This window comes from Stigmatopora argus, chromosome 2, assembly GCF_051989625.1.
Source record: "Stigmatopora argus isolate UIUO_Sarg chromosome 2, RoL_Sarg_1.0, whole genome shotgun sequence".
NCBI classification, from domain to species: Eukaryota; Metazoa; Chordata; class Actinopteri; order Syngnathiformes; family Syngnathidae; genus Stigmatopora; species Stigmatopora argus.
Window position 1 is genome coordinate 21,858,586 of NC_135388.1, and position 24,122 is coordinate 21,882,707.

Sequence of the window (24,122 nt, forward strand, 5' to 3'; positions counted from 1 at the left end):
TCATCATAAATGATGCAGTAGCACTGTATGGCATCATTCAATTGATTTGCAAACTTTGTGCAACGTTCAATATTTGGGTCCTGCTGCTCGATCTTTCTGTTTATAAATGGTACTGACGCTCGAACGATTCAATGCCCGTGAAACGCTCACCACTCTCACGCGCATCAAGCTTCGTTATTATTGCCACTCGTTTCAAATGAAATGGCTTGCCTCTTCCTTGCAACTCCCTCAATAGAAGCCTTTAGCTTTTTACCAACCATATTCAATATTGGATGCATGAGATATTTAATGATACAAATGAAAAAGGTTCTTTGCACACTGGAGATACATTCACGCACTTCCGCATTGCAACGAAGAAGGTAGATGCTGGGTGAGCTGAGCTCTCACAGCGCCAGGCGTCGGTATTAGCGGCGGAAAGAAGTACTACTCCGAAAAAGGCGCGAAATACAAAATTGGACATGCGAACATTTTTGGACTTAAACGCAATTTGCAGACATGTTCGTATGTACCGTTGTTCGTAAGTTGAATGTTCGTAAGTAGGGGAGCGTCTGTACTTCATTACCCAGAAAGCCCTCTTGCATGCGCGTTGTGCGTTTCCTGGTCTTAGTAGAAACTCGTCTGAATTAATCGTTCCGTGCTCGTAGATATGTTATACACGAAAGATATGCAAAAAAGACCTGGCTTGGTCGCATCATGAAATTTTGATCGCATGACGGGCGAATTACTCGATCGAAATTTCCGCCGTAAGACGAGAATTTTGTATGACGAGCGGTCGTATGACGAGGTACCACTGTATATATATATATATTTTTTAAAAATTCCCCAGGAAAGATCTGCGATGTAGTGAAGAAGTGATGTAGTGAAGCAGCGATGTAGTGAAGCAGCGATGTAGTGAAGCAGCGATGTAGTGAAGCAGCGATGTAGTGAAGTAGCGATGTAGTGAAGCAGCGATGTAGTGAAGCAGCGATGTAGTGAAGCAGCGATGTAGTGAAGCAGCGATGTAGTGAAGCAGCGATGTAGTGAAGCAGCGATGTAGTGAAGCAGCGATAACCGAAGCGCAAAGTAGCGAGGTGTCTCTGTATTTGATTCAGGTGTGTTGGTTTAGGGACACATGGAAAACAGACTGGAAAGGGGCCCTCGAGGACCGGAGTTGGGCACCCCTGGTTTAGACCATGCAAAACAGCCACCAGACAGTGCCGGGGTTCACTTGTTTGCTTTCTGTTCGGGCAAGTGTGAGATCGATTGGTGGTGGTATGATTGTGAATGGTTGTCTGTCTCTCTGTGTGCCCTATGTCTAACTGGCGACCAGTCTAGGGGTGTACACAGTAAGCCTTTTCGCCGCTGGGATAAGCTGCAGCACCCCCTGCAACCATTGCGAGTATACACGGTAGGGAAAATGATTCATTTTCCAAACCGCTTATCCTTACAAGGGTTGTAGGGGGTGATGGAGTCTAATTCAGGTAATTATGGGCACCAGGCGAGCGACACCGTGAATTGGTGTCCAGCCAGTCGTAGGGCACAAGGACCAAGCTCTCATACTCTCATACCCACTTGTTTCCAAGATGGCGCTGTTCACGCGGCAGCCAGTGGCAGTAGCTCTGTCCACTCTTATGTTTTCCGTGTTTTACAGCCCTTCTATCTTTTTTTTAATTACACTTTAATATTTCTTAATACATTCCTTTTTACTTTAGTTTGTACTTTATACTTTTTACTTTAATGTTTTTACAACTTTCCTTGTTCTGTTAGCCTGTCTTCTTTCTGCTACTTCTTTTTTGAAACCATCCAGCCATGCCTACGCTGTCATACACATGGGACTAGTTGTTACAACACGCAGCAGAAGGAGCAACACCTCAATGCCGCTGGAAATTCGGAGCTTACCAGGCCGGAAACGGAGTCGAGGAGTTCTACTCTGCTACTGTTGTCTTCCGCTCCAGACTACTGAGGAACTGTGCGGATAAGCTTGGAAGAGTGACTCTGCATATATGTATGTGTATGTATATGTGCTTATATATATATGTATGTGTATGTATGTATGTATGTATGTATGTATGTATGTATGTATGTATGTATGTATGTATGTATGTATGTATGTATGTATGTATGTATGTGTATGTATGTATGTATGTATGTATATATATATATATATGTATGTGTATATATATATATATATATATATATATATATACATACAACCTTTTTTGTGCTGCGGCACACTTTTTGCATTGAAAAAAACTCAAAGGACACCACCATCGGATTTTTTTCATTTAAAACTATTACGCCTATATTAATAAGTCATTGTAATCAACGTTTTATCAGCAGGAATCACATAAACCTCCAAAATTATTCCATAATCAAATGTTTCACACTGACCTAATGTCACCAAAAGTTGATGTCTGCGGAACCTGAACAAATTCCGGTTCTTCCTGTTCGAGTGATGCAAAAATAAGTAATGTAATGTTTTGAATCGCATAATTTTATGGCTTTTCGCCAAATATTACTTAAATCTCCTAATATTACGCAAAAAAAAAATATTGTGCTCAAACACACTTTACGTCGCCAAAAGTTGATGCCTTAGAAACCAAACAACTTCCGATTCTTGTTGGAGAAAAATAAGCAACAAAATGACTGTTTCACAATTTGAATCTTATAATAGTATAATCCATAATTTCACGTTGGTTAACCATGTAACAGTTCAATTTTAATCTTGTTATATCCATATTATTTTTTCCCCCTGAACATTACAATGTATGACTTCTTGCAATTTCCCATGGCACACTTGACCATTGCTCATAGCACACCAGTGTGCCGCAGCACAGAGGTAGGGAAACACTGATCTAGACTAACGGACGCCTCAATATTCCACAATAAGGGAAAAACCACCCCAGGGTTGAGTTGTGTCCACCATTGATTTGAATTTAATTTAAGTGCATTTATTCGTTCATTTTCCAAACTACTTATCCCGAGAAGGGTCGCGTGGGGTGCCAATCCTAGCCAACTATGGGCACCACGCAGGGAACACCCTGAATCGATGGCCAGCCAATCACGGGGCACAAGGAAACGGACAACCATTCATGCTCACACTCATACCTAGGGGCAATTTAGAGTGTACGACCAGTATGTTGTTGGGATGTGGAAGAAATCTAGAGTACCTGGAGAAAAAACACGCAGGTCCAGGGAAAACATGCAAACTCCATACAGTGAAGACCTACCTGGGATCGAAACCTCAACCCCAGAACTCTGAGGCTGATGTGCTAACCACTGCCTACCGGGCTGTCATAAACATGAGAATACTGTTAGTTTCATAAAATAGTTTGTAACCTGTTGACTCCCCTATTGCTACTACATGCATGCAAGTTAAATGTAGTGTTTATCCTTTTTACTTTTTACCTCCACCTATAGCACTTTGTGTGAGTATGTGTTTTTCACTCAGGCTTTAGCCATTGATAGCCAAACTTCAAAAAGTGGGAAAGATCAGATTTAAAAAGATCTGGTTCCCAGCAACTTGGCCTGTTCACACAATCATCAAATCATTCATTTTCTGAACCGCTTTATCCTCACAAGGGTCACGGGGGGTGCTGGAGCCTATCCCAGCTGACTTCCGGGCACGAGGCGGGGATACCCTAAACCAGTGGCCAGCTGATCATAGGGCACGAGGAGACAGGCAACCAGTCACGCTCGCACTCATACCTAGGAGCAATTTAGAGTGCCCAACCAGACTACCTTGCATGTCTTTGCAATGTGGGAGAAAACCAGAGTACCCGGAGAAAACCCATGCAGGCCCGGGGAGCACATGAAAACTCCACACACGTGTACCGATCTGGATTTGAACCCAGGACCCTAAAACTGTGAAGCCGACATGCTAACCACTCAGCCCCCGGGCCGCCTGTTCAGACAATCATTAAAAAAAATAATTCAAGTCAGACAGGCAACAGGATTCGATTTGGTCACTTTAACTGCAGTTTGAACGTAGCCCAAGTTCCCTCAACATCACCTCGGTGTTCACATAGGCTTATTGCCTATTGGCATGCCTGAAAAATCACAACAGGGAGGTGTACACGATAAGCAATAACATAATCGATAATCCCCCTCCTTAAAATGGCTTCCCAATAATTAGCGAAGCAAAGCCTTGGACTCCTTTATGGTTGAGGGAGCTTTTTTAGGAAACACATTTCAGCTGCATATTCTGTATCTGCAACCTTTTACATTCAATTATTTCGCAAAGCTTGTTACTTTGGAATGTAGACTGACTAGTACATTTTTCACCATTATGGTCCATTACAGCAACTGCATTCCTTGCAGTGCTAGTCTGTGAATCTTACAGGAAATAGATATACTGAGCAAGTGAAGTGTGTCTCCTGCTTTTTTTGTAGAATATGGATATTTCTCCACACATGTGAGTAGTTTAGTTTACTTTCACGATCCAAAAACATGCATTTAAAGTTACTTGGACTCAGAAATGTTTATGGGTGAATAAGTAAATGAGAGTGAACTGTTGTGCTGTAGAAAAGTCTAGGATGTAAAAAGTCAAAATCATTCTGTATTTTATCAGTATATTAAGGATTGAAAATTGGCATTTGATCAAATTAATGGGCTCAGATTTAAAGCCAAGGTCACCTTGTGTTTGTCCAATTAAAGACGGGTCAATTTAATGAGTTCCACCATAAGAAATGTAAATTGTATGAGAGGAAAAATGGAGAGGTCAAGAAAACTTGATTGAATTTGAATGGGGCTAAATTGATTAATGCAACCCTCCGTCGACAAGAACATCACTTTCTGTCGACACCCCCAAAGATTTTGATGACGCTGTCGAACGGCATGATAGTGATGTTTCGCAAGACAACCATCGTCCTCCGTCTGTATGTCTCTTCTTGTATTACTCTTCACCATGTAAAGGCAAACTGTAAACCTGTCATTCTGTTCTTTTATTCTGCCATCATCAAAAGCCTACTTCGCATACTTTATACACTAGTATTACTGTTATACTTTCACAGCTACTCTGTAATGCTCAGTTTATCTCTCTCTTCTTCTTCTATGACTTTGTACAGAGAGTGGGTAGTGTTGGTGCGTTGTGCTTCCAAATGAGTCCATCTGCCAAGGAGGAGGAGGCTGAGGAAGAGGGCAGTGAGCATGTGTCTGAATCAGGATGGACAGTTACATCGCTCCAAGATAAACACCCGTCACACTTTAATCCTTGACAGATCACATGCTCTCACTCATGCCACATAGATGGATTCAAACAAATCAGGTGCAGGTGGCAATACACACACAATAACACAAGTACATGCCACTGTACATAAGTACATGCACGCACACCGTACATAATGTACTCTTTCAACAAGTTCCAATGTGCTATGGAGGCACTTCTCACTTCTCCATTATATACAGTGGTACCTCGTCATACGACCGCTCATCATACAAAATGCTCGTCTTACGGGGGAAATTTCGATCGAATAATTCGCCCGTGATGCGGTCAAAATTTCGTTATGCGACCAAGCCAGGTGGCCATGGCATTTTTTTTTGCATATCTTTCGTGTACGTATAACAATATTTACGAGCACCGGATGAGCTATTCAGACCAGGAAACGCACAACGCCCATGCGCGGGGAAAAGAGGGCTTTCTGGGTAATGAAGTATACTCGTGCTCGCAACAGCATCCCCGGTAGCAACTCTATCATAGGCGCTGTTCGAGGGGATGCGAACACAGATGCTACAAGCTAAAAGGAGCCGCTAGCCAGCGCCCCTGAAGCTCCCATGAGCAGCGGGGCGATCGCTGATAAAAGACTCTGCTCGTTGGCTGCTCATAAGAACATCGGGGGCACTGGCTCGCAACAGCATCCCCGGTAGCAACTCTATCATAGTCGCAGTTCGAGGGGATGCGAACACAGATGCTACAAGCTAAAATGAGCCGCTAGCCAGCGCCCCCGAAGCTCCCATGAGCAGCGGTGCGATCGCTGATAAGACTGCTGCTCGTTGGCAAGTGGTCGTGCGTTCTCCGATTGTGAGGACATTTGTGTGCATCATTTTCGGAATATTTTGAAGGGAATAGTACGACAGCAAACAGCCCATCGATAGCGAACGTGAGGGTGGAGTGTTTGTTCTGTTTACGAGTGCGTTGTGTGGAAGAAAAAAAAAAACCGAAGCCCCTCTCCCCTCGGCGAAATCCGCCCAATTTTAGTTAGATTAAACACTTTATTTCTATTAAACCACTCGTTATTTATTACTTTGTCAATATATGGCGAATTATAAGAAATAAAACATTTTTTTCAATCCAATATCCTGTTTTGGGTGTTTTTTTCAGAGAGTTGGAACGAATTAATTTGTTTCCCATTCATTTCAATGGGAAACTTTACCTCGAGTTACGAGAATCTTGTCGTACGAGCTCAGTCCCGGAACGGATTAAGCTCGTATGTCGAGGTACCACTGTATATATATATATATATATATATATATATATATATATATATATATATATATATATATATATATATATACATATATATACATATATATATATATATATATATATATATATATATATATATATATATATATATATCATATAATCTCTTTTTCTGAAACGCTTTATCCTCATTAGGGTCACAGGGGGTGCTGGAGCCTATCCCAGCTTATTCCAGGCCATAGTCAGGGGACACCCTGGATCGGTGGCCAGCCGATCGCAGGGCACAAGGAGACGGACAACCATGCATACTCACACTCATACCTACTGGCAATTTAGTGTCCAATCAGCCTACCATGCATGTTTTTGGAATATGAGAGGAAACCGGAGTAATCGGAGGAAACCCACGCAGGCAACATGCGAACTCCACACAGGTGGACGTAACCTGGATTTTAAACCACGTCCTCAGAGCTGTGAGGCTGACGCTCTAACCACTCGCGCCACCGGGCCGCCCTATATATATATATATATATATATATATATATATATATATATATATATATATATATATATATATATATATATATATATATATATATATATATATATATATATATATTCACACAAAAGCTTTTTTCCAACAACAAGAAAACGCAACCATTACCTTTCTTCAGAAACTCAGAGTCGATCACTTAGCGTCATAACTAAGAAAACACCCCGGCACATTTGCAATGTTGATGTGACTTAAAAGGAACAGGCACACTGCACACAAAACATTTATGTAGACATTTTTCTGAAAACAAAATAAGGAACTAGGCCGGGGTGTTTTCTATATATATAGTTTTATTAATTTAATTAATTCATTTATTTGTCGTTTTAATAGTTTTGGTGCTCATAGCCACGTGCCATATTCCAATGAATAAAAAATAATTGCATTTAAAAAAATATTTTATTATTTTATTTGATCAAAACAAAGTTGTAGACTTTGCACACTTCGATTTATGTGCATTCGGGCTTGGAGAACAGCAATAGAGGCCTCGCAATGGCACGCCACTGTGTTTGGGACACTACCTCGAGCGCAGCTACATTGACCAATTGGAGCCTCACGTTGGCACATCAATTTGGCAACGACATGACCTCTAGGAGGAAGCCTTACATTGGAACATAACTGACACAAACCCGAACTCTGCTTTAATAATTCAATTTTCAGTCAGTCAATTTTTTCTCTCTCCCTAGATTCCCTTTTGCATGCAGACTCTCATTGAAAGTCATTGATTAACAACAGCGTAAAAAAAGTTATTAAAAAGAATTTCGCTACTTTTTCTACTTTAAAAGAAAATTCATGCATTTATCTTTACGTACTTCAAAATTATGTGTGGCTCTCAAGGAATTACATTTAGAAATATGAATTTTTAATTGCACTCTCAGTCAAAAAGTTTCCCAATCTCTGTTATAACATCAGGTTGCCATGATGAAGATGTTCACCTGGGTTGGTGTTGTACAGGTACAGCCCGTCGGGCATCTTCCCCCAGCCGGCTGAGGGAGGGTGACCTGCTCCTTGACCCTCTTCCCATGGTACGAACCACCACATTGCCATTGGGCCTCCCGCTGGGCATTTGCTGGATCAGCTGGGGTGACAGGCTGCGATGCAATGCTGAGGAGCCAGACTGTGAGTGACCCTGCTGGGGGGGCCTTTTTGGGAGTTGCTGAAGATGGATTCCCAAGCTGCTGGTTGAATCGGGCTGCTGGTACTGACTGACCGTTAGGTTGTTGTCACTGTTGGAGCGCAGCAGGACACGTGGCGCTGATAAAGATCCAGGGGATTGGCTGTTTCCACTGCCCTTGCCGGACGACGGACCTTGGCGTCGTTTAGAGTACGCTGGACTTTCACGAAAAGGTACTGCAAGGAAGCAACCGGGGGAAAAGATGTCACTAGTGTATTCTAATCGATAGTAAATGAAAGAGAGGACTTAGAATTAAATAACAAAATCAAACCTGAACAGAAAGACATGGGGAAACGAGGAACATGAAACATGGCGTGGTAACATGGCAGAGAGTAAACAAAGCACAATAAGTAACCAACACACGGGGTTTAAATAGAAAGACATGGGTTGATTACAAAGTTATGAGAGGAAGGGAATTCCGGAAGGACATAAAAGGCGAAAAGTTAACAAACCAAACAAAACCCCAACTAACCCTAACATATGTGGTATATATTTTTATTATTGTTTCATTATTGTCTCATTATTATTATTTGTTTCATTGAAATACCGTAGAAACAATCAAAGTAGACAGCATTAGCCCATTCATCTGATCTCTTCATCTATTGACTGACCCTAAATCCAGAATAAAAATGAAAAGATCAGAGGAGGAAGTAACTCTGAAAAAGTAACTAACAAAAAACTTAATTCTGGGGATATTTTACCATACAGGTTGAAATCGAAGGGGAAATAACCATAAAACGTTAAAAGTAGGTGAGAAAAAACGCCCAACATGAAAGAATCTTGGACTCCATTAACATCGAATTTTGGGCGCCCACTCAATGGTAAATATTTTACATTACGCCTTGCATTTTGAAGCAAGCATTGGAAAACTAATAATTTATCATCTAAAAATATTAAAACCGTGGTTTTTACTAGTGCACTTTTGCCAACGCCGGACCCAACAATACTGTTATTGCCGTTTTGTTTTTTCATTGCTGACAACTTTTCATTGGCAACATGTCATTTGTCACTTGGTCAAAGCAGTTTTCATTGAATTGGTTTGGTGAACACTGGTCCACTTCTATTGGACAGAAAAAAAATTGACCGTATTTTTCCGCATATTAGCCGCCTCCGCGTATAAGCCGTACCCTTAAAATTGCCTTATAATCGTTGAATTTTACAATTTCCCTTGTATAAGACTTCCCCTGATTCACAATTTGTCCCTCCATATTCATGGCTTTAATAGGGAGTACAAATGTATTACTTTGAAGGGAAAATCATCGCACGTGGTATTTCTGAGATTCTGTATGAATCGAAAGGATCGTCTGCTGGATTGCACATTCCGAAAGGGTGTTGCCTGCACAGACAAATTCAAAAAGGAAGTCACGTGAGCAGTACAACCAGGAAGTGTGTCAGTAGCGGTCTAGTTTGTCATCACTGGGTAAGATGGCGGCGCCCTGAGCGAGCAATGGCAGGCACAAGTGAGTTTTTTCACGTTTTTTGCAAGATACATTTTTTTTCTTGAATTTCATTCATAGACGTCAAAACAAATTTTGTTTAGTGTTTTACCTGTTTATCTTTTCTCTATTTTGAAATAAATGATCGTATCGGCCGCATTGTCTTGTGTAATGGCGTTTCATCTGTGACCTTGAAGTTTCGTGCATGTCAAGTCTAATTTTTGTGTATATAAGCCGTACCCTTGATTCAGTCATCATTGTTTTGAGCGACAAATACGGCGTATATGCGAGAAAATACGGTGTATCAGTGTTCGTGTTCGCATTATGGTGATTTCCTACACAACAAGCATTAACCATTGTTCCATACACAGCATGCATTAACAATATTTCCAACAGAAGCGGTTCAATTTCTTGGGCGGAAAATAAATAAATAAAATAAAACGACGGCTGCCACAGCAATTAAAGTTCATAGATGAGGGCGGAGTGCTAAAAAAATACTTTACATCACTTTTGGTAAAAGACTGGTCTTTTGGCCAACAGCAAAATGGGACCACAACTGTGTTTGGGGTTTTTGGTTTATTTTAAAGGTAAAGGACTTAGTGAAGTCCATTCTAACAAATTCACCAATGTACCCCATGAGCTAAGAGTGAGAATTTAAAACCCATATATGATATTACTGTTGCCTTCCCATTGATACAGAGAGACCTGAATTGAACGGAGCAAGTTTCCTTGCTTCATGTCCCATTCTCTTTTATCTCTACAAGTCATTAGCATGATTATCAAAATAAGAACTGTGTCTCTGCTTTGCTGTCAGACTCAAACAGAAATGGAGAGAGGTCATGATTTCCCTATGGACACTTTCATTCGTGACACTGTGAAATCATGAGCCGTCACTGGCACTCCTTGCAACTACAGTGTTGAATGCAGGAAGTGCAGGAAAATGCCTGTAGCCATAAGTAGCTCCAGATAACAAGCTGATTAGTCCAGCAAATGTTTGCCGTCTGTTATGGTGACGTTCATGATCTTCACTTTCCTAGTTAAGGCAACCTAAAAAGGGGATCTACTAAATTATTATCAGATTTCCAGAATCCAAGCCCTTTATCTGTCTTTATACAACAAACATGTGATGGGGCAAGAGATGCTGGAGAGTAATAAGCTAAACAAATGTGGAATCACCACTCAATCTATACGAGTACAACCGTGCCTGAGATATCTAAAAACTAAAACTAGTTTTATTATTCTTTCATTCATCTCCTGAACCACTCTATCCTCACAAGGGTCACGGGGAGCTGAAGTCTATCAACCATGAGCAGGTTACCAGTCAAGAGAGCACATACAGACAATCTAAGATGAACATCCTCATTCCTTCAGATAATTTGGAGTGTCCAATATTCCATTTGGGATGTTGGAAGAAACCAAAGTACCCTAAGAAAACCTACGCAGAAATGAGGATGCGTGCAAGCTCCACATAGCAAAGCCTGAGCCGGGAGTGAACCCTCCATCTTATAATTATGAGGCAGACGTTCTAACCACTAACCCAGGATTATAGACTACACATGGAGCAAATTCCAAGTCTGATTTATATAATATTGAGCAATAAAGACAATTCTGATTCTGATCAAATTGGTAAATTCAATGGACTTTTTCATAGCATATTATCTATCTATATCATACCATACCTAAATAAACAAAGTCTCAGTGACCCAAGTTTTATTGTTGTTGTTGAAAATATCTTACTTTAACTGTTTCAGTTTCTGCCAAACAAAATAGTATAACCTGGGTTGGGGTGTTGCATTTTGATGCCATTAATTCATCTGTTGGCTGGCCATGAGGTCATACATCATAGCTAATCCTAAGAAATGATGCTATCTGATAGGGGTAGTTATACATGTATGTATAATTTAATGAAGGTTTCGAAAAGATTAAAAAGTACTGTAATTGGTTGCATAAAACAAATTATATTATTCACTCCCCGTTAACAATGTGTATTTTTACTTTCGATTTAATTTCTCCTTTTCAACATTAAAAGTGTGTTAGAACTAATAGAGATGATATATCCAGATTCATAATTTTGACATGACACATGTAGTTGTAAAGTAGAATACATGTTTTCAAAGGATGAATGTGTTTCAGCACCATTGAAAGCAATAGACATCCAATCAATTTGGACTGGGAGTGTCAAGGACTCAGAAAGGATTGGTCGTCTCTCCCTGTCAACAACAGCCTCATTTCATCTAATCTCATTTTCTGAACCGCTTTATCATCACTAGTGTCGCTCGCGGGGGGTGCTGGAGCCTATCCTAGCTGACTTCGGGCCAGAGGCGGGGGACACACTGAATTGGTGGCCAGCCACTCGCAGGGCACAAGGAGACAAACAACCATTCACGCTCACACTCATGCAAACTCCACACAGGTGGACCAACCTGGATTTGAACCCAGGTCTCCCACTGTGAGGCCAACACGCTAACCACTCAGCCGCAGGGCCGCTCAACGGCAGCCAATTACTTAAATATATAGTTATATAGTTATGTATATTTTTTTATAATTGGTGGTGCATTGTGTTTTGTAATGGCCTCTTAAAATATGAGAGTGTTTTAAACCGCAGAATTGTCCGGTCACGTCATCTCATTTTCTGTTTTTAGCCTGATTAGGGTCATCGGGGGTGTTGGAGCCAATCCCAGCTGTTTCTAGGCCAAAGGCAGGGGACACCCTGGGTCGGTGGCCAGCCGATCGCAGGGCACAAGGTGACAGAAAACAATGCACACTCTCACTCATACCTAGGGGCAATTTATAGTGTCCAATCCAACCATGCATGTTTTTGGAATGTGGGAGGAAACCGGAGTACCCGGAGGAAACCCAGGCAGGCCCAGAGGCGAACATGCAAACTCCACACAGGTGGACCGACCTGGACTTGAACCCAGGACCCAAGAGATGTGATGCCGACACGCTAACCACTCACTTCATTGGGCCACCCTTACTGTCTAAGGTGATTTTTCAATTATATTTATTTAACAGTTGTCAAAATTTCCTGTACTCGATAAAAAGTGTCAAAATAGCTGTTGAGTTTCACTTGTACCATAAAACCTGAATATAGTAGAATTGAATCTTAACACGGTGCTCTTTTTGAAAATGCATCAAACTCAATGTACTCATCCAAATACCCTGTTTATGTGCTTTGCCAATGCAAATTAAAAACAAGGTGCCACCAAAGTACACAGCAAATAGAAGCTGGGTAACGTTATAATTGATGCAACCAACAATTTGTTTACTCAATCGCACAGGAAAAAGGGCACATAAAGTGACATCTACAGTCTTTGACAACTTCCTCAATCCCATATACTAGAGAAAGTGAAGTAAAAATCTAGCCAAAGAAGTGTTTAATTTATTTTCACTATTAGTCACTATGATCACGTTGGAGGACCAGAGCAGCAGGCAAGTTCAGTTGAAGGCACCTCTCTAGCTACGAGTCCCAGTTTTCATACTTTGGGCTGTCGTGGGACCTGACTGACCTCCCTTCTTTAAGACAGAATTATAACGAGTGAACTATTAACTCATCTAAAGTGTTATGCAGCGGAACATGCGAAGACAAAGACAAGATCAAATTTAACATTTCTTAAATAATTTAAGTAATATATTTTATATTAGCTATATTTACTTAGCTTTGTATCCTACAGTCTGTGGGTGTTTTATCAACTTTTGTTGTCCAGCTGTCCTCTTTGCACTGATTATTGCATTTGTTGTGTTAAGTTTTAAACTCCTACTACTTACATTTTGCACTTGTCTTTTTAAAGCATCTATGAAGTGTTATAGAGCATTCTTGTAACAAAACTTTTACAGATTAGGGAAAAACATTTTAAAAAATCAAAATCTAATGATAAGCGAGTAATATTTGTGTAAAGTCAGTTAAAATAAAACAACAAAGTAGGTTTTTTTGAGTGTGGTTATATCAACTTTGTGATTTAAAATTATTGGTGCGAATGAAATGAAGAAGCCTGTTATCTTATCCCCCACTGATATTGTAAGGCAAATGGCTGTAAATCACCTACCATCGCTATGATATTGAGGAAGAAAGCATCAAAAGCAATGCCTCCTTGACATGGCCTCTCTGTACTGAACAACGAGATGGAAAGACTATAACTCCTTTGGAGTTCTATTTAACGCTAAGTTGTTTTGAACTAAGTCGCCTCGTGGTGTAGAGGTTCAATCGATTGACTTCAGTGCGGGCAAGCGAGGGCTCAATTCCCGGTATGATTGGGAGTGCGGATGTTTGTTTGTCTCTCTGTGTGCCCTATGATTGACTGGCGACCAGTCTAGGGTGGAGTCTGTCTTTCGCCTGACGACAGCTGGGTTAGGCTACAGCAACCACCGCAACCCGTTCGAGGATGGGCGGTATAGAAGATGAATGAATGAATGTTTTGAATTCATAAGTTGAAGTGGTTTAGTCGTGTGTTTATGTGCATATGTTCATGTGCCTTGTCTGTTGCCTAACGTTAGCTTCCTCCTTACACTTATGCAGCTGCATGAATAGGAAATGTTTTTGCATGATGATTATTCATTAACATTTGAAAGAATGAAAAAATATCGGGCTGACACCATGATGGGCTCCAATTGGCAAAGAAAAAAAATCACACTGAGTATTTCACCTTTTTCAACACTAAATAAGCTTTCAAAGGACATGGCGACCTGGCGGATGAGTGGTTAGCACGTCGGGCTCACAGTGGGGGACCTGGGTTCAAATCCGGTCCACCTGTCCGGAGTTTGCATGTTCTCCCCGAGCGTGTGTGGGTTTTCTCCAGGTACTCCGGTTTCCTTCCACATTCCAAAGACATGCATGGAGGCTGATTGGACACTCTAAATTGCCCCTAGGTATGAGTGTGAGTGATTGTTTGTCTCCTTGTGCCCTGCAATTGGCTGACCACCAGTTTAGGGTGCCCCCGCCACTGGCCCGGTACCCGGACATTTCGTCGATGGACACTTCGTCGCCGGACGCTTCGTCGACGGACAATTCGTCGCCGGACACTTCGTCGCCAGACAGTTCGAGTTTTTGCTGTTTTATTTTCTTTAATAAAGAATATGTGAATTTCCTTTGTCTTCTTTTTAATACAATTTTTAATAAAATAATTTTATTTATTGCCTTTTATTTTAAAAATGGAGCGCTCAACGTAGGAACCGTTTTGTGCGTAGTGTGTTTAGAGCCGGGCACATTTAGTACGCACATGCCCAAATGTTAATGTGTTTGTGTTGTCGAGCGAGTTTTTGCTTTTTTATTTTCTTTAATAAAGAATATGTGAATTTCCTTTGTCTTCTTTAACAGTGGTTAAGGTTAGGCGAACTGTCTGGCGACGAAGTGTCAGTCGACGAATTGTCCGTCGCCGAATTGTCCGTTGACGAAGTGTACAACGACGAAGCGTCTGTTCGACGAACCGTCCGGGGACGAAGCGTCCGGCGACGAAGTGTCCGTCGACAAAATGTCCGGTCACGACTGGCCCGAAGTCAACTGGGAAAGGCTCCAGCACCCCCGCAACCCTAGTGAGGATAAAGCGGTTCAGAAAATGAGATGACATGGTATGCTTTGATTTATTATTTATAAATATTATAGGTGGCCCAGTGGAATTTTAACGGCTTCCATCAACTTACATTATCTTCCGATCCCTAATTTACAGTCTATATTAGGGGTGGTGTAAAAATAAATGCACCTGAACTGTATCAGTCTGTGATGTGCGAGATCCAAGTGCATCACTCTCTGAAAACCTGGGTCATGAGAAAAATTTGAAGACTGCAACCTTGAATGGCCAGGTGTTGTTTCAGGTGACCCAGAAGACCGATGCTCTCGATGTCTTGCTGTCTGGTAACCACTGCGAGAGGAACACCTTTATGTTTTTTTAAGTTCCTGGAGCCAATATTGTCTTGCTAACTGACTTGAGATCCGCCCTAGTGCCAGAATTTTCCTTCCAGGATCAAGAGCAGCCCTATCAATCCGCCATTCTGGACTGCTACCATGACATTGGGCGGATATTCAGAAATTATGATGCTATCTCACTGCCTCCGCACCGACCGTATGACAGCTCCTTTGACCTCTTTCCTGGTGCGGTGCTTCCTAAGGGGCCCATGTTCCATATCTCGTAATCAGAGAGGGAAGCAATGGAGAATCACATCTCTGAGGCCCTGGCCACTAGTAGTTGTATTCGCACATCCTCCTCCGCAGCCGGTACAGGGTTGTTTTTGTGGGCAAAAAGGATGATGGCTTGAGACCCTGTATTGATTATGTAAAGCTCTGAACCAGATAACTGTTAATAATAGTAGTAGTATCCTCTGACAAATCTTGATTCTAGTGTTCACCCAAGGCTACCATTTTTACCAAGCTCAATCTACATAACGCGTATCCCCTCGTCCGCATAAGAGAAGGGGATGAGTGGAAGACGACATTTAATACACTCCTTGGTCATTTTGAATATTTAGTTATGCCGTTCACTCTCAAATGCCCATGCTGTTTTCCAAAACCTGGGGAACGACGTTCGAGGGGACATGAATAAATAAATAAATTTGTGTTCCATGTATCGGAGACCACATTCTTGGGTTAAAAATAAATAAATAAATAAAATCAGACTTAGGCTTGTCATCATCATTGACTAGACAAAAGCCTAATTGTCATCATACCCAGCTGCGTATGACGAAATTGAAAGTGCTTCTCCACAAAGTGCGCTTTTCTCAGGCAAGAGCCCAACCAAGTGATAGTTTCAGACTTGCTGGCATTCTGCCGTGATGGATACATCGCATCACCTCCCGAGCGCAACCAACTCCCGGCGACTGCGAAAAGGTTTGCCTCACCGATGCCAACGAAGAATAAAATGGATCACTTACCTCCCACTGTCTGCCTACTTACCTAGTCAGCCAGCAGGAGGCAGATCGCCGCCCAACGTCCTTCATGTTTCCTCACCCCGAAGTTGTTACACAGAGGGGATTGTGTGTCGTGCTACTGCAATTTAGAGTCCTGATGACTGTGGGAAAGAAGCTGTCCTTAAGCCTCTTTGTCCATGCCTTGTGAGACCAGTAGCGCCTGCCAGAGGGAAGCAGCTGGAACAGGTCGTGACCAGGGTGGTCCGGGTCTCCAACAATGTTCCCGGCTCTGCTGAGGTAACGAGGGCTGGCGATATCTTCCAGTGAGGGCAGAGAGCAGCCGACGATCCTCTGGGCAGTGTTGATCACTCTCTGCATGTGCTTCCAGCGTACCACACTGTGATGCCGTATGCCAGGATGCTCTCCACAGTGACTTTATAGAAGGTTACCAGAAGCTTAGTGTCCAAGTTGTTCCTCCTGAGTACCCTCAGGAAATTGAGTCGTTTCTGGGCCTTCTTCACTACTGCCGTGGTGTTTGTGGACCAGGAGAGCTTGTCCGTGACGTGGACCCCAGGAATTTAAAGGACTGGACCATGTCTACACGAACTCCATTTTTGAGGAGTGGGGCCAGATCTGTGCTCTGTTTGCGGAAGTCCAGGATTATTTCTTTAGTTTTTGTGTTGTTCAGTGTGAGGTTGTTCATCAAGCACCACGAAGACAGTTTGTTGACCTCGTCTCTATAGGCCGCCTCATCCCCTTCTGAGATGAGTCCGACCACAGTGGTGTCATCAGCAAATTTGATGATGTAGTTGGACTGGTGGGTTGGTGTACAGTCATAAGTGTACAGGGAGTACAGAAGAGGACTCAGCCTTGAGGGGAGCCAGTGCTCAGTGTAATGGAGGAAGAAAGGTGGGAACCAAGTCTAACAGTTTGTGGTCGGTTGGTTAGGAAGTTCTTTATCCAACAGCAGATGGAGGAGGATAGTCCGAGGTGGGAGAGTTTGTCAGTCAGAATGTCCGGTTTCATGGTGTTGAAGGCTGAGCTATAGTCAATGAAATCATCGTAGGAAAGGGGGAGCTACGCATGGATCCAACAAAAGTCACTAAGGTAAGAGATAGGCCTTGTCCAGTGGCAAATTCGGGTTTGCCAACTTCTACCGGAGGTTCATCCGGAACTACGGGTGGATAGCAGCTTCTTTCATTGCCTTAAACCTCCCCCTTTGTACTAGTCCGACACTGCTGACTTGGCCTTGTCCGAATTAAAGAACTGCGTCACTTCAGTCCCGGTTCTGACTCAGCCCAAACCGGAATTACAGTTTATCGTAGAGGTTGACCCATCGGAAATCGGCGTACGCGCTGTGCTGTCCCAACGACATCCGGCTGTTGGTAAAGTACCTCCATGTAACTGTCATCCTCACTGTGGTACAATTCTCCAAGGCTGTCCACATCATCCCACTCCACAAGCTCCCTTCGGCCAGCGAGACTGCCGACTTGCTCACTACCCATCTGCTATGTTTACATTGAATACTAGCCGATATCATTTCTGACCGGGGCCCGCAGTTTGTCTCTCAAGTCTGGAGAGCATTTTGTGCTGTGCTAATCTTTGTCTGTACTTGGGGTATCATCCACAGACCAATGGCCAATGTGAGGGAACAAACCAACAACTTGAAGCAGCCGTCTATTGTGCGACTCAAGCCGTTCAACCCTCGTGGAGTGACCATCGCTCCTGGGTCGAATATGCCCACAACTCACTGCCGATCATATCTGTAGGTATGTCGCCTTTCCAGTGTTCCTTGTGTTACCAGCCCCCATTATTATACAGGACCAAGACATCACCAAGACGTCTATCCAGGATCACATGTTCCGTTGCTCTAAGGCACTGGTTCTTAACCTTGTTGGAGCTACCAAACCCCACCACTTTTATATGAACATTCACCGAACCCCACCAGTTTTATATGCGCATTCACCGAACCCTACTTTAGTGTAAAAAATAAAATATGATTTTTTTTCAAATTCAAGATATATTAATTCCTCGCAGCACTTATTGGCCAAGCAATGTCCCGTGATCATCTGCAGCCAGTAATGGTCAGGCGGTGGATGTTATAGTGAATAGACATGACGAGCCGATGTGTCTTGACCTCTGCGGCAGAGGCTCCACTGGACCCCTGAGACCGACTCACCGATCCCCTAGGGCTTGAAGCTTAAAACTAGCAAGTAATTTAATAACTGTAACAATAACTAAAGAAGAAATTACCACAGAACATGAACTTTAAACATTATCAACAGCCCTGGGACCATGGTTGGGAGCCATGAACCCAAATGTTAGATGACAACACAGATGAAATCTACAGCATACATCACCTAAAATCCAAGGTTTGGAAATTCAATTTTTAAGAAGTATGGAAATGTAGACAAAAATAGTGATGGCCACAGAAATGTTTTTGGTGTGTTGGTTGCAGACAATTGGTCGACACATTGGTCAACGCTTCATGGTGCTTCATTTGCTCTAACGCGCCATAAAAGGGTTGAAAAGCCCAACAGTGTGAATAATTCGTGAAAATGATCATGCTCTTGTGTTACTATATAAAGAAAATGATAAATGACAAAAACAAAGAAAAAAATAATTTTATATTTTATTAAATGTATATTATTTTGGCTTCCCAGTGTGCGAGTGGTTAGTGTGTCGGCCTCACAGTTCTGGGGTCGAGGGTCCGATCCCAGGCCGGTCCTCACTGTTTGGAGTTTGCATGTTCTTCCTGGGCTCGCAAATTGCAATGCACAATGAAACAGACCACCAAGTTGGAATTGAATCCACCCTGCCGCACGAAAGTCAGATGGAAGAACCAGTGCACAATCGGGCAATCATTTACAATTTTTATCAATTGTCCCTGAATCGGACCATACCAGACTGTAATTCGACATATGAAAGAATTATCTGGTCATCTGGATTGAGAGTAAGCCCTGGTGAGCTAGAGCCAATCCAAGATAATTTTGGGATGCTAGGCAGACCATAGACTGGTCTCTCATAAATGACAGGGCCTATGTAACCAAACATAAAATCCCCTCTTTTTAGCAAGTTAGTCTTTACTTGAATAAACAAGCATGTTCTTAGATTGTCAGAGGAAGTACCTAGAGCACACCAACGCAAAAAAGGGGGAGCTTCACACTGGGTTTAGGTTAAAATGAGCATAAATTTAAGATTTATGAGGCAGATGTGCTTCCCAAAACCGTACTGTGTTTCTTTCATCAGCATTATAGTCGGTACGTATGTTTACTGAAAGAAGCACTCATAATCAGTCCTATTAAAATATAGGTGTAAAGTATAATGATATTTCATAAACTCAATTATTATAGTATATCTCTATCTAGAGGACCACTGCTTCCAACGTGTTAAGCCATCCAGAGACATGCAATTAAAAACAACTGTTATTCCCGGTGAAAACAATGATGGTACAAAGGAAAGGGTGAAATGAAAAAAGTTGATACACTGTACATAGACAACTTCTTTTCCATTTCTTCAAATTAAAATTTTCTACCACTTTGTGACCCAAAAACCGCTCCATTATATCACTTTTTCGTGCCAGAGAAAAAAAGTAAATTAACGGATGCTTCAAGCGCTCTAACATAAATAGGCAGCGACCTACCTACATTCTAAAAGAAGTTATATACACCGCTTTCCATCCTTACTGGGTCTTTAACATTCACCATTAGCATGTAGCAGTGTTAACTTTTAAGACGTGACCTGTGCATGTCAAAAATGAGAAGACCCGATTTAAATGCGCAAAGTGATCAAACACCCTACCTTCCTTTTTTAAGGCATTGATGATCGACTTCATTGTGATCCCTTGGTTACCCGATTTGCTGTTCCAGCTGGTCAGGGTACTTTTTTTTGTCTCCCAGTCCGATCCTGGCTTTTGTCCCCCTTCAGAACCATGGAGAACGACCAGGCGCAGAGGAGTAAGAGCGGTAAATACCCGTGATCCCGCTCATACTATCCTCTCTCTACTGACGCCTGCTTGCTTGGAGAGTATGCACCGCCCCTTCCACTAACACACGGTCACCAGTGGACTACAAGCAACAATTAACTAGCCCTGCCTTTTACAGACACTGCCTGCACCACACTGCAAAATAACACAGTGAAAAAAAAGAGAAAATAAGAATGTAATCCAAATGCACTCTTCCCCACTGTCTCCTTCATCACATAATTGAAAATATGTTGCTTGTCTATTATACTGAAAAAACTAAACATTGTAAGAAGTGCTCAAAATGCAGTTTTGTGTATGAGGTCAAGCTGCCTGATGGTGTCGTGCAGGGGTGTCCAACTCCGGTCCTCGAGAGCCGCTATCCGGTCTGTTTTCATATCTCCCTCCACCAAAACACACTAATCAAATAATCGGGAACGGTGTCAAGCTTCTGGACAGGTTGCTGATGAGTTGATCATTTGATTCAGGTGTGGTAGAGGAGGGAGATATGGAAAACAGACCGGATAGTGGCTCTCGAGGAACGAAGTTGGCCACCTCAGGTGTAGTGGTTTACTCGCCTGACTTCAGGCAGGCACGGGTTTGATTCCCACTGGAGGCGGTACGAATGTGAGTGCGAATGGTCATTTGTCTGTCTGTGTGCCGTACGGCTGAAAAATGACTTGAAAAACTGTTTAGACTTTTTTTCCAAGTAATATAAACTTTTAAATTGTAGATAGTTAGAAAATGAGGTTTCCAGAAATACACAGACAATGAAACCAGAGGTTTTGCCGTCACAATGAGGTCCAAACATATGCTACACGAAACATTAGCGGCTTAATTTTTTACAATGTTCAGAGAAATTGACATTTTGTCAATGAGGTTTTGAGGTTAAACATTGTGAAATAATTCTAACTTTGTTACCTTTTATTGGAATTTACATGCAATAGCAGTGCTCCTCATTTTGGTTACAACAGCCTTTAATGAGAATGTAAACTCATTTTGATGATTTGCTTGTGAATACATTATATACCTTTGAAGTGTTGAAAAACTGGGCTCAATCTGACAACAATTGAGAGCGGAATCTCTAAATTATAGGAAGAAATTGTTGGATTATTATTATTATTATTGTTGTTGTTATTATTATTATTATTGTTGTTGTTGTTATTATTATTATTATTATTACTATTATTATTATTATTATACTTTAATAGATTATTGTCAGGATTGTTTGGGAGTGCATATTATATTTATTTGTTCATTCATAATCTAACCCAACCTAAATGATGCTGCCGCTTGTTCTGTAGATACGGGCAGACATTTAACGTCCCAAGGATAAACTAATTAATTGATAGAATCATTCATTCATTCCTTTTCTTAACCGGTTTATCCTCACAAGGATTGCGGGGGGTGCTGGAGCCTATCCCAATTGACTCCGAGCCGGAGGCAGGGGATACCCTGAATCGGTGGCCACGAGGGAAATTGTAAAATTCAAGTTTTAAGGCAATTTTAAGTGTACGACTTATACGCAGAGGCAGCCAATATGCGAGAAAATACGGGATGTTTGTACATATTTTAAATTTAGATATGCCTAGAGAACATGTAGCAAAAGTGTGAGAACAAGTGATGGACTGGTGAACAGCTTCTCATTGGGGTTGCTAAGCAACTCAGGGGGTGTGAGAGAGGAGGGTGGGGTGGGCGAGTATGTATGTCATTAAAGCTACACATTCATGTAAGAAGGCCCCAACTGCATGATGAAATGTACATTCCACTGACTTGTATACTTGGTTGGACAAGCAGCTTTGTTGTGCTATAATGCTATTTATGATTTCATGATGTCTTCCTAAGAAATCATGGCTTGTCAAGAAGGCATATCCTATTTTATATCCTGCTGTCTTATCAGTAGCAACATACATTGTAGTGATATCATCTCCAAGAAATTACTCCAAATACGAACAATGTAGCAGATGGCTACATGCAAAGCATATGTTCTAATCAACTATGGAATAAAACATTAATGACGGCAGATAATCCAGATGAGTATTTGCAGCCTTGTTATCCACACGAGTAGAGTAGATAATGCATGTGCGTTTGAGGCATGTAAAAAAAATAAAAAATAAACAGCAAGCTGTAAGAAAGATTCGAGAACATTTAGACTTTGGTGTGGACCTATTGCATTAAATTTGTGCAGTTAAAAAACATCAATTGTAAGTGTGGGACGATTTTATTAAAACTGCGCTCGGTTAAAAACATTTTCTTATATTTAGCACCACACCATTTTTTACATGTGTGAAAATTTTAGCGTTAAAAATTAAAGCGTGATTTTTCCATGTGTGTGTGTGCGTGTGTGTGGTTATGTTATGATTATCTCGTTACGTTTGTCCAAACAGTGGATCGTAGAGAGTTTAAATTTTTTATAGTGGCCAGAAACGGCTGTCGGATTCTAATAGATGAGTGATTGAATTTCTTTACCTTCTATAAGTGTGTAAACTCAAGATTTGAGCATTTGCAAGGATTATCGATGAGTATGTCTGACCAGAAATATGTTAACTTGATGTTCTCTTGTGGTAGTTTGAAGCATTACACTCTGCAGATTCGAAAAATCCATACCTTCTTCAGTGCACACTGCAGGGCTTCCGCTTAGCCATTTCCACTGGAATTTAGTTGCATGAACTACGCAACAGCACCGCTATTTTGTGAGTTTTTATTTTTGTCATATTTTCACTTGGGCTTACAATATTTTCACAAAAATAACACCTAAACATTGGTTAAATAGGTAAAATTTGTCATCCTTTCTTTTGAAATTGACCATCAGTTTTCCTTACTTTTTCCTAAAAGGCATAGTCCTGCTTCTGTATACCTGTACATAATTGTATACAGTGGTACCTTGAGATATGAGCTTAATGCATTCCGGGACTGAGCAGATATGTCGATTTACTGGTATCTCAAATCAACGTTTCCCATAGAAATGAACTAAAAACAAATTAATTTGTTCCAACCCTCTGAAAAACACCAAAAACCAAGATATTGGATTGGAATTTTTTTTCATTTGTTCTAATTTGCCATCTATTAACAGAGTAACAAATAACTAGTGGTTATGATGTTTAATAGTACTAAAAATAGACGGATTTCACGGAGGAGATAGAGGGGCAGAGAGAGACACGGCAACGCACTCGTAACATAACATAAACAAATTTAAATGAACTTGGATTATGATACAGACACTCAAAAATAAATGTAATCTAACCTTACACTAAACTTAATTCTAATTTTGTTTTACATTTTTATACCTTTCTTCTAGCGGGTTGGCTCTATTTGCCCTGCCTCCACCTTGACTTTCAGCTGCAGTTTTTATAAGGAACCTATCAAGGGTTGTTTGCTTTTGTCTTCCCTTCAAAATATTCCGAAAATGGAGCACACAAATGTCCTCATAATAGGATAACGCACGACCACTTTCCAACGAGAAGTATTATACTCCTCTCGTATTAGCGAGCAATCTCCGCCATTCTGCGTGGGGGGATGCACTGCTCTACCCAGTGCTCGTACAGACATTACACGAGGGAGTTGCGACGGGAAAGACTGCGCCCATGATGTTCTCATAAGCAGCATCTCAACTGTATGATCGTATATCAAAATTTGTCTCGTATCTCAAGGTAAATATTTGCTCGAAATTTCACCCATATCTCAAATTGCTCACATGTCGGGGCACTCGTATGTCGAGGTATTACTGTACATGTTTGCTGTGCTATGCGTGTAACTGAAATTTTCCT

The 24,122-nt window shown here is 41.5% G+C and overlaps 1 protein-coding gene across 4 annotated transcripts in view; it reads right to left on the bottom strand.

Moving 5' to 3' along the window:
- The window catches only part of LOC144066958 (SH3 and multiple ankyrin repeat domains protein 2-like), a 228,529-nt gene that overhangs the window by 129,320 nt on the left and 75,087 nt on the right, over positions 1-24,122 (bottom strand). For all 4 annotated transcript variants that reach the window (XM_077590411.1, XM_077590404.1, XM_077590397.1 and 1 more), the window contains one exon: positions 7,883-8,297. In XM_077590411.1, the coding sequence (XP_077446537.1) occupies positions 7,883-8,297 (415 nt within the window). The remainder of the gene's footprint in view (positions 1-7,882; positions 8,298-24,122) is intronic.